Consider the following 12,061-nt stretch of genomic DNA (forward strand, 5'->3'; position numbering starts at 1 on the left):
GCCTGGCCCCTTCCCTGCTGCCCCACCCCACCCCCTCTGCTTCAGGACGGTGGCTGCTGCACCCTGTCCAGTCTGCCCACTCAGCTTTGAGATCCTGACAGGAAAACCCCTGCCCCTCTCTGGAAGCAGCAGCCAGCACCACTTGTCTCTTCTCTCCTTCCCGCAGGCGCTTCTGTTCCAAGTGCTGCCTCTTGCTGGCTCCTTCTGCTTGTGCTCAGTCCTCCTGCTGATTGGGAAGAAAGTGCACCAGTGGGGCTTTGGGGGTCTGCAACTCTTAAAGGAGCAGCTTGATTTCCGCAGGAATTCTGTTTACCGAGCATATTATTTTTGTCTGTCCCTGATCAATAGACTCTCCTGAGAAAATTGAGGCAGATCCAAATCCAGTGTAATCACCATTCACATGTTAATTGGTGATGCGCTGGTTTGCCTCTGAGGATTTTCAAGCAGATCAAGCATTAATCCTGGCGACAATCATTATTAGTAATCAAATTCAACTTGAGGGTCATTTCCTGAGGGCAGAAAGCTGGGGGACCTGGGCCTGAAAACCAGGACTCCTCCAATAAACAGAGCCATTTGACCTGGGCCATCATCGAGTCCTTGTGCACAGGGAACTAACAAGTTGCCAAGTGATCCAGCCTGTGGGGAAGGACACCTTCCTTTGACCGTCCATCCGCTGGTTGATTGTCAGTGGATCCAGCGAGATTGGTTGAGGAGTCAGTCCGATGCAAAATAAAGGAAGGGTTGAGCCAAGTATCAGTGGTGGCTGGAGGTATAGTTCGTAGTGTCTTGTTGCTGTTCTACAGGTGTGTGTTTCTCCATATACAGAAAATGAGAAAGACTGAATCCTGGGCCCCTCGAAGACCCACATCCTGAGTCTGGAACTGTGGCACCTTGGACAGCCAGCTCTGACTGGATTTCTCAGGTTGTAGGTTCTGCTCTGGGTAGGGGAATTGTCAAATCTTCAGTCTCTTGGTGGGGACAAATAAACAAAACCCCAGTCTAAAAATCCATGTCGATATATTTACTAAGGCTAGGGCCAAACCTCTTGTTTTACCAATGGGGAAACTGAGACCCAAAGTAGTGAATGGCTTGGCATCACACGAAGAGCCACTGACAGTCACCCCTAGAACCCTACTCTCCCCAAAGCAGCTCTGGCCATAGATTTCAACAACACATAGCTGCTGTTCCCAATGGCTCTGGGAATGAAGGTCAATCGAAAGTCTGTGGCCCAGTGCATTCTTGGACCTGATAACCCCTTCTGGGTAGCAGAAGCACGGGTGCTTTTCCCTGGAGACAGCACCTTCTGGATTTGGCATCTTGGCTTGGTAAAGCAAGCCCTAGGTGAGGCAGATTCTCTGGCCAAAGGTGCTTGGGGCAGCCCCGGGGTCACGTTCAGGGGGACATGCCCAGGGCTTTCCTCAGACCTCAGAGGAGGCAAGTGAGGAGTCTTCTGTCCTAAGTTCAAGGTCGTTGCTGTGACAGCCGACCTACTGGGTGCAGGCACACCCTGCCAATTTGGCATGGCAAGGCAGCCTCAGAGAGTCCTTGTCTAACAGGGACACTGAAGGTGACTGCCTCCGCCTTATTGGGCCCAGCGGCTTTGCTCTGTAGGCCTGAGGGATGCTCAGGCCCCCAAAGTTTGCTAGCTTGCATGGGCCCAAAGGCAAAGGTCCCAGCTTAGGGGTCTTGAGACTGGCAAAGGTGATCTCCTTTCCCTGAGTCCCAAGCCTTGTAGCACTGCTTCCTCTTTTCTGGTTCCTAACAATAACTCCAGAGTGGTGGCCTGTGGGGGTCCAGAGGGGTCCGCCTTCTGTAGCCTGTAGCTCGCTCCCCCCCCCCTACTCTGCCCCGCCCCCCCCCCGCACCTTCCGTCACCCTCCCTTGCAGTCGCCCCTGAGTCCCGCGTCCTGGTCAGGTCCCCCGCAAGGCAGCCACTGCCACCAGCCAGTGGTGCCCCAGGGGGTCCGGAGTGGCGCAGGCGGGCTAGTCAAGCCCCTGCCAGATCCGGGGATGATAACGTGCCAGCTCCGTGTCGCGGCTTCGGGCTGCCCAGGCTCCGCCCCCGTGAGTGTGTAAGTGTGTGATGCTGCCGCGGCTGCCGCCTGTGCAGCCGCTGTTGCCGCCTCCGCCGCCGCTGCCGCTGCCGCCGCCGCTGCCGCTGCCGCCAGGGCTGCCGCGCCGCTGCTCCGTTCCCCGCCGCCGCCGCGCCGAGCCCCAGCCCGCCAGGCGGCCGGCCGGGGCGGCTGAGCCTGCAGTGCCTTTGACCACCGCGCCGGGCACAGGAGCCGCGGAGCCTGCCCTCTCGCGGGGCCCGCGCCGCCCGGAGAGCAGCAGTCTGTCGCTCGGCGCCCGCCGATGCGGCCCGGGCGCTGGTAGGCGGCGGGAGGGCCGGAGCCGCAGCCGCGCCGCCACGATGGATCTATTCGACTTTTTCCGGGACTGGGACCTGGAGCAGCAGTGGTAGGTGGGATTCGTGCCTTCTTCAGCGACGCGCTAGCCGGAGGGCTTGGGCTGGCCGCCTTTGTTATGGGGATCAGGGCTGTCGGGGGGCGCCAGACGCCCTTCCACTCGCTCTGGCTAGCCCACCGGGCCACGCAGCCCTCGGGAAGGGAGGGCGCAGCTCGCCAGTGCGTTGCTGCGTCTCTAGGGCCCGGGAGGTGCGTTTTGCCCAGATAGCATTGAGGGTCGCCTGATCAGGCCCAGGGTTCTACCTGCCCCGGGGACCTCAACTTTCCTGGGGGTCAGAAGGCGAGGACTGCCCCTCCGCAGAGGCGCGGTGCTCACCTTCCCTCCACCAGCTCAGCCACCGCATGGGGACCGGGTTTGGGCAGAGCTCAGCGCTCCCCTGGCGAGGTGGACTGTGTTGGAAGTTAGCCCCCCAAATCCTCCGCTCTGACGTCCTGGCAAGTTCTTTCCCACTGGGAGGGCAGCCAGAGGTCTGTGTCTGGACCACGCAGCTCAGAGACACGGGCTTGAGTCAGCTCTGGCAAAAATGCCTTCAACTTGTCGCCAAAGATGGTGCAGAGATGACTGGGAAACCTGGAAAGTTGCTACTCTCCTTGTGCTCGGAGCGCGCGCGCGTGCGCGCGCGCGCGCGGGCAGAAATACTGATCTACATATTTATTAACTTTCCCCAAACTTCACCTTCTACGACGAACGCAATAGTGTGAGTTTGGCATAAGCGTTTGAATGTGTCAATATTCCCCATGGCCCAAGGAATGAGATGTGGGGATGGCGCGGGGACGCGGCGACTTAGACTTGCACTCATGGTTAAATGTAGTGCGAATCACCTATAGTGCTGCCGGATACTGCGAAATCTTTCGCAACCTGAAAAGTCCTAGCGGCCGTTGCCTGTGAACACTGGCTTTGGACAAGGATTTCTCCGCTTGATCTGACATTTTAGGCAATTTCCTTCTTTTAAAAAGGGCCACAGGTTTAGCCAATAGCCTCATTGTGCCAATAGTGACTCCTGTAACTGCAAATCCAAGATAATCCGAAGTTAAAGGCATTTCCTTGTCCAGCCATTCCAGGTAAATCCTTGAAACCACCATTGCCTGGCACCAGTCTGGATCTGGAGGAGTGTTTGATCCCACGCAGGGTTTTATCTGTTCTGCAGAACAGGACATTTTGTGAAGCGACCGGAGAATCGGTATTTAAAAGTAACAATCACAGTGAAATGACTGCACACATCGCTTTTAAGTCTGCTCCCTTAATTTATATTTTGTGTTAGCTGATAACCGCAGCACTTACGTATTGCATACAATTTGCCTAATATATGGCGTGGGTAATGTTATTCATTTAATAGACATTGTTATAACAGATTCCGTGGGTGTAGTTCAAATGTTAAACATATACAAGGCAGTAGGTTTTGGAAGCGTGTGCTTATTGCGATGTTTTATTTTCAGTTGAACCTTATGTACATGTGGTTGCACATTTAAAGAGGGTAGCCTCTCTTAGGTTTAATTTCTTCCCCCCACCCGCCACCAAAATGCACTCCTAAGCCCCCGTTGTGGTACAATCTCTCTCTATTTTGTTTTTCTAAGGAAAAGCATCCCCCTCCCCGTTTTTCCTCTCCAGATCCCTAGCTATGCAACATCAGTTAAGAAGCATGCAGACCTGTGTGCTATATACTTCATGAATATTATGTGAATAAAGGTGAATTAGTATAACACGGCTGCATAAAGAAGCTTGAATTTCTCCTCTCTGCATATGCTCCAGGAGCATCCCTCTCTCTGACGCTTTGATTGGGATGGACAAGTTTCCTTATACAACTGTGTTTATAAACATTTGTAATGTGGTTGTGCTTCTGTGCTCTATACACCCCCACAGAGATAAAAAAGAACGGAGATCTGGCATTCGTGGATGGACTAGAAAGCTTGACTCCAATGGCAATCTGGACCCTTCCCCAATCTTTGTACATCCAGAATATGCCAGGTCCATGTTCACCGCATATGGACTTCCCCTCCTTAGGGGTAGCTGCTTAGTCTGATGCAACCTCCCCCTGCCCCCCAGGAAGAAAAGGCACCGGCAAAGGTTAAGGATCTCAATTACAGTGGACTAGGTTTGGCATTGGCTTGTGGGGCAGAGAGCTGTGAGCTAGCACTACTGCAACCGGAGATGCCTGACAATCAGTGGGTGGGGGCCATTTCAAACCAAACTCATTTTTGTAGACATGATGATTAAACCCTTTTTTCTACACGGGCACATGTATGCTTTGCAAACACTTCAGTACAGTAAACAAAAAGTGTGTGCCCATTTATAAACACACACAGATGGACACGCGAGGAAGGAGGGGATGAGGAGGTACCCATTCGGGGAGGGGTCAGAGAGGGGGTTGCTGGCGCTAGCTTCCAGGATGTATCTCTGGATTCCACTGCCAGACTATCTTCAAGGGTCAGACTCTGGACTTGATTAAAGGGCCAAAGCTCAAATTCCCTAAGATTCCTGGCTGAATGAGCAATGTTCACCTGAGTTTGAATTTAATATGAAACATTCTGGGAAAGGGAAGTAAGGCACCCCAGACACCACTTGCTCTTACCAAGAAAGACAGCAGAGGAGTTGCCATTAATCTCTACTGACCAGGGAATACAAGCAAGTTTTGGGGGTGGGGGGTGGGGGGGCTCAAAGGTGTGTGCAGCTTTTCAGTGGAGCAAGCACCCCTGCCAGGGGAGGAGGAATTGCATTCTGACAGGTGTGGGGAATGGGCGCCTCATCTTTTCGTTATGGAAGAAAGCAGGACCAAGACAATACAAAGCCAGACACAGTGTGACAAATGAAAACGAGTACGAGAAAATGCACCCCCCCCAGACCCCCCCAGGGATGGGTACATCTGAAATCTGGTGCAAAAGGGGAGTGGCACGAAGGCTAGCATGTGAGGTTTGTTGTTTTTTTATGTGCTGTCTCACAAGTAGCCTAATTAGAGGTGAGCTTGCAAATGGGCAGTTACACAGGAAGAGACCTCCGCTCGCGAAACCGTTATATAAATAGAAAGTTCAAAGGTCCGTGTGGGGCTGTCAAGGCTCAGAAGGGGCCATGTGCCAGCCAGACTTCTCCTGGACAGTGGCAGGCAGTCCCCGGGGTCTCCTGCCTTAGCAGCCCCCACTTTCCTCAGTTTTTGTCGACCTTGTGGGACCCGAGGGGAGGGTGTCCTGATGTCCAGACCAAAGTGAAGTGTTTCTCATGCAGGGCACAGAGCAGCCCTGCCGCCCTGGCTGCTTGCACACACAGGTCTGCGGAGACCTGTTAGTTGCAATCCTCCGGAAGCCTGGACTGCTTGTTTATGGATGGGAAGGTGTGGGAGGGAGAGGGATGCGACTCTGCCCACATTGTGGCTAGGAGGACTCCTGGTGAGCCCACAGGCGAGCAGATTCCAGTTGGTTGGAAGAAAGCCCACGTCATCCCCGAATTTCTGCTTCTCTAGCTCCATCCATCTGTCTCTTCCCTTCACCCTCTGTTTGCCTTCCCAGAAAAGGAGAGCTGCCTCGGGTCCTGTACAATAGGCATTCTACAATGTGGGAGCATGCATTCTGCAAACCATCTTGGGCTGGGTTTCTTAAGGCAATGCAGAGGGCAGAGCGATTTAAAGCTGTGAAATTAGCTAGTGATGAGCTCTCCTCTGTACAAAAAGGCCCCCAAAGAATGCAGGCTATCTTAGCCAATCTTCAAAGGCCCCTATATTGGGCAAGGCAGAAAATGATCTCATGTTCGAAATCAGTTTAATGATACATGGATTGTTTTGCTAATGGTTCAGCCAAGCATTTAACAACTTTAAAATATACAAATCAAGATGGAAAATGACTGCCTCAAAAATGAATCCGTCATTATAGACATAAACAAGATTCCAAACATTTAGGCATTTGGTAGATGGATAAAAAGGATATTGGATTTAAACATGCTAATTCTTGATGACTAGAAATAGCTTGAATGTGTTAAACCTTATTTTTAAATGCCCATTCACTTAGCTAAGAATATTTTGTGCATGTAGAATCGACACTTGTTTAGCACAGTTTCCAAAGTGAAATGACCATCTCCGGAACAATCTAGAGTCAGGAGCCCTCTGAGCTATTAGCTGGAGGTCATACCTCAAAGCGGGCCAAACTCACATACTTGATTTGTCTGTCATGTAGACAAAACAATTGATACAGTGACTCCTTTTTTTTTCTTTTTCTTTTAATTTTGTCTTTCTCCTGGTGATGGTGGTGGGATCAAAGCAGGGTGCAGCTGATAAAAACTTCCACAACATAGAGAACCCTCCCCCTCTCTGCCTGCGCCACCTAGAGGTAGAAATCACCAGCATCTCTACCACCATTATTTGAGTATGTACTCTGCCCCAAGCTATGAATGAAATGCTTTAAATACTCAATTTCACTTAATCCTTCAAAGGAATTTATGAGAGAGGAACTGTTATGATCCGCATTTTACAGAGGAAGTCAGTGAACCAATCAACGACTCCATCAGGAAATTTGGGCTTCAGCCTCAATGGAGCTGACCCCAGACCTTGTGTCATTAACAACTGACATCCTGTTCCAACCTTTCCTGCACTAGGGAGGCTTTCCCATATATCCCCTTGTTTGCCCAGAAGAGCACCATTTTCAATGTGAGGAAACTCAGTCGTAGGGGTCCTATGATCCACCTAAGATCAAACATCCTGTTCAAAGTAGAGCCAGGTGGAGCGCTCACATCTCCCAACCACAAGGACTTAGTTCTCATCGAACCAAGTCAATTGGATTATGTATATTGTACTTGTGTACAAACTAGGCCATAACATATACATGGGTACAAATAAGAGCTTGCAACACAGGGAATCCAGGACAGACAAACTTCTCAGTAAGGGGGGACCGATCACAGTGATCGACTTGACCCCTCCCAGGGGGAAAGACAACAGAAAAGTGGGTGAAGGGAGACAGCGGTCAGTGTCAGACATGAAAAAATAATCATAATTTATAAATTATCAAGGGCTCATGGGGGAGGGAGTAGGGAGCGAGGAAAAAATGAGCTGATACCAAGGGCTCAAGTAGAAAGAAAATGTTTTGAAAAAGATGATGGAAACATATGTACAGATGTGCCTGACACAATGGATGGATGGATGGATTGTGATAAGAGCTGTACTAGCCCCCAGTAAAATATTTTTTTTTAATTATCTGGAATTTCCATATAATTGACCAGCCATGGAGCTCCGTTTGTTTTCCTTGGGATTAAAAAAAGACAAAGCCAACGCTGGCATGTCCTGCAACAATCTCTTAACCCTCCTTTTGTGACTGCCCTTTTATGGCAACATGTGAAGGGCAATTCTTATGTAAAAAGAGAGTAAACTTAGATCCTTGACAATTACCTATTTCAATGTGTTGCCCTTAATATGGAAGGTCTGACACTGGAACCTGAAGAAGAGGAGGCAGGATAGATTAGTGTGCTCAATCCTGCGCCTCAGAGTTGGGGCTAGGAGGAGGAGGAGAACGTTCTTCCCAAAGTTTTGTAGTCCACCTTATCAATGATTTGGTTTGATCCTTTTATAATGCTGCATGTCAGGCCTGACATTATTAAGTCCATTGTATCGATGAGAAAGCTGAGTTCAGAAACCTTAAGGCACTTGCCTAAGTGAACCCAGCAAGTGGATGATCCTAGGTGTTCTGATCGTGGCTTTTTGTCAGGTATTAACCACTGCTGCCTTAAGCCACTTGTGTTTCAGTGCACACTTTGTTACCTGGGGCACGGCGTGTCACCTAGCACATCGCCTTGCCCATCACAGGTGCTCAACCACCATCTGTTGGTGGATGTTCCAGCCATGCTTAGCTCAATGACTGACTGCCCCATGCAAATGCATGCACCTTGGACAGAGAGGTGCTTAGGAAATCTTAGTGATAGTACCGACCTGCTTGCTTGTTAGTTTTAAGTCTTTTGTCAAATTCTTGCCTCTTAGTTAGCCTGATCTCTTTTGCAGAACATAACAGGATAAAAGAGTGCTTAAAAATGGGCGGGGGGGGGCGGAGAAAAAAGGGAAACCGAGCTGATTCCAGGAACCCAAGTGGAAGGTGAATTTTGAGAATGACAAGTGCAATGAATGTATAAGGGTGCTTTGCTCAATTGATGTATGTATGGATTGGGATAAGAGTTGTATGAGGCCCGATAAAAAGATTTATTAATAATAAAAAAAGAAAGAATTTTAAAAAATGGGCAGGGGGAGGGTTTGCTTAAGAGACAAGGCAAATTAGGATCCATGTCAGGGGTGTGTTTTAGAAAAGAGAATGTCTAGGAATTCTAAGATATACATAGATCGGAAAAGACTATCAGGAAAGAATCACTTGGAAGGCCCGGGGATTAACGGACTGGGACTATGTCTCAGTCTGGACAGAGAACATTAAAGAAGAATGTGTGACAAAAATCTGAAGAAGGATTGAGTGGTTGGAGGGTTGGGATTCCTCCAGCTTTCTTTGGGTTTCAGCCTTTATGACTTGTATTTCATCATGAGCAGGCTGTTTTTCTACTTAACTGTAGCAGATCCACACCATAAATTATCATGCCTGTGAAACAAAGGTCCAGCCCTGGGTCCCTCTAATGTAAAACTTTTATGTTGCACTTTAATGAAATTTTATATGCATGTTCAAAGCAAGGCACACTTTACACTGTGAAGCGCGTGATTCTCTGAATTGTTGAATTTATTTTAAAGTAAATCTTTTCGATGACCTTAGCTGCTAACGTCTATCTACTTACTGAGCTAAGAAAAATTATCTGAGCATTTCCATAAAATAGCTCTACAGCTAGAATCTGATTTTGATTATGGATTGCTTGGTTTATGGAATGCTATTTTTTATATACCTGCACATTTCACTTCATTTGGAAAAGAAAATCAGCTCATGATTTAAAGTAATCTTTGATTTGGTTCTTCAATAGTTGGATGCTGGTCTACGAAGGTACAAAAGTCACCAATTGGGAAATAAGTAGAGGAAACAGATTGCGCTTTCATTACAACCTCAAAATCACTCATCTTATTTTTTTTTCAGTACTCCTTTTGCTGGGGAGCAAAAAATAAAGGAGAAAACCCATGACTTCCATCCCGTGAAGAGTAGTTTGTTTTGTTAGATGTCGCAGTCACGGTTGGCCGCACTGCCTTACCATCTTCAGTGAAAAAGAGATCCCCGAAGCAGATACTGGTCCACTGGGTGACCTTTAGTTAAGCATATGCCTGGAGTCCCAAGTTTGTGTTTGGTAGACAGTGGAAATAATGTGGAAATGGTTTATGTTGATATTAAAAAGAATCAATACCCAAATATTTTATCTTGCAGTGGTGCTGAAATTGCAGTCTCAGCCTGCGCCATCATTAAAAGCATCGTTGCTGGGGTTGGATGTTTTCTGGGTACTTTGGGTCTTCGCCAGTAGAGTTTGGAGTATGGTTTGATGAAACCAGCCAGGTAGACTATGGTGATATGCACTTCAGTGACCTCATTACCTGTTGAACAGTAACAAAGTCACCCAGATAGTCTTCATTTTCCCCTCCAGCCAATTAATTCCTTGCATTAAAAAAATAACCTAAGTTTCTAAAGGGACTGATTGTTTTGAACAGGGCTTCAAACGAGCTCTGCTCAGTGCAGTCATAGCTGCTGAAGGCACACTGAAAAGGACCAGAATTTGTGGAGACGTGAGTGTACTGCAGTGATAATCAGAATGGTGGGGGAGGGAGTTGATTACGAGTTGATGCTCTGCTATAAACTTGGAAAACAAGAACAGGCATGTTGCATGGCAACCAAACTCTTGATCGTCAGAGCAGGAAACAGTGATGCTTGCCTCAAACATGGCGGCGCACTCCGCTGCTTTGAATGTGTATGACTTTCCAGAGTCCTGGCAATAACCCAAACTCCTACACTGGGGCTTCCACTAGTCATTTTTTTCTCCTCTGGGTATTATTCTGCTTCATGCACAGTCTGCAAATTGGGGTGTGCTCCAAATGTGTTACACTAGCCATGACTAAACTGGTTCAAACCGGTTCAGCGATCCAGTTCTCATGCCAGATTGGCACAGACACAGGAACCGAATCCAATGCAAGGGCGGCGGATGTTTTGATGAAGTGCCACGAAATCGCCGGGAGGGTGCATCCTTCTGCCTTAATTTATTTGCTGACAAAAAGCTTGGCTCTTGGCTCTGGTGTGTCATTACTCAATGTTTAGAGCCTAGCTTTTTAAGACCGAGAGCCCTCGAGAATCATCTAGGCTAACCCTCTGTTATACAGCTCAGGAGGCTGAGGCGCAGGACTCACGGTGACAAGGTTGGATCTGGAGCCCTGGGGCCCCAATTTCAAGCCCAGTGTTTGCCACTTCTATCAAGGACTGGTTTTACTACTTTCCTGCTCTATGTCCAAGATCTCTGGGGTGCTGCAAATAGTTCGTCACTCAACTACTCACCAAACGGCAACAGTTTGAAGCTACCCAGCATCTCGATAAAGATTCCAGCCAAGAAACCCCTTAATATCAGTTGCACTTGGAAACACATGGTATCATGCTGCGTCAGAATCGACTCAGCAGGAATGGGTTGAAGGCTTGGTTTGGTTTACTCGAGGCCCAACACTTCGCTGGTCTGATACGTGAGGTGGGGTAGGGGGTGGGGAAGGCATGTAAAAAATGCTCCGTGATCTGAAGAAGGTACCATCGGAATGTCGAACTAGAATTGGGGGACTAGTGTGACCTGAACAGTAAGTGGAGGGAAGGAGAATGGGTGCCAGAATGGACTGAGCGATTCTTAGCCTTATTCATGCAAGGCTTGGTGCCTTTTGCATAGTCCAGAGAGAAGGAGAAAGCCAGAGATTTCAGTTTGTTTGTAAGACTGGGAGCATCTATGGTTCACTATGGGGCAATTGACCTTTGACCCTAAGCTGCTGGGTTTGACATGAAGACTGGTCACAGTTTCCTGAGGAACAACCACAGAACTCTTGGCAAATATCTGGACTGTCTGCGCTCCAGGAGTATTTATGCAAACCTTCTTGAGCAAAGAAGAAAGAGAGAGAGAGAGAAATGAAAATGTCTTTTTCTGAAACATTTGAAACAAATGTTTGTCATTTGATGTCATTGCTGGCAAAGTCGGCATTTTTCAGAAGATGTATGTACTGTGACTCTGAGATGTCCCCAAGTGTATTGGTCCTTACTTTCCTTCCCTCCTGCTTCCCTGGTGCTGTGCACGTGCCTGAGTGGTGCACAGGGGTGGTGGGAATCTCTCTAATGGCAGTCCAGAGGAAGAGCCTCTGGTGCCTTACGGCTGCAGTAACAATATAGGAGCCCTGGGGGCGTAGAAGCTCACTCATTGGGCTGCTCACCACAAAGTCAGCTGTCTGAAACCACCAGTTGTTCCACAGGCAAAAGATAGGGCTTTATACTCCTGTAAACATTTATAACCTGGGAAACCCACAGGCAGGGCCAGTTCTACCCTGTCCTAGGGTCGCTGTAAGTCGGCATAAACTCGATGGCAATGAGTTCGGTTTTTGGTAACAAAACACCATACAGAGATGGCTTCTAAGATGAGAAATGGACTCTCTCGTGGTTTAGGAGGCTAGGAGTCTGGATGCAGGGTTTCAGCAGAG

General features: G+C 48.6%; 1 protein-coding gene across 8 annotated transcripts in view; it reads left to right on the plus strand.

Annotated features, from left to right (window-relative positions):
* The first annotated feature begins 2,142 nt into the window (after positions 1-2,142).
* Positions 2,143-12,061, plus strand: part of AFF2 (ALF transcription elongation factor 2) — a 599,454-nt gene continuing 589,535 nt past the window's right edge. For all 8 annotated transcript variants that reach the window (XM_075539353.1, XM_075539355.1, XM_075539357.1 and 5 more), the window contains exon 1: positions 2,143-2,460. In XM_075539353.1, coding sequence (XP_075395468.1) covers positions 2,414-2,460 — 47 coding nt within the window. In that variant the 5' untranslated portion in view covers positions 2,143-2,413. The remainder of the gene's footprint in view (positions 2,461-12,061) is intronic.

This window comes from Tenrec ecaudatus, chromosome X, assembly GCF_050624435.1.
Source record: "Tenrec ecaudatus isolate mTenEca1 chromosome X, mTenEca1.hap1, whole genome shotgun sequence".
Classification (NCBI taxonomy): domain Eukaryota; kingdom Metazoa; phylum Chordata; class Mammalia; order Afrosoricida; family Tenrecidae; genus Tenrec; species Tenrec ecaudatus.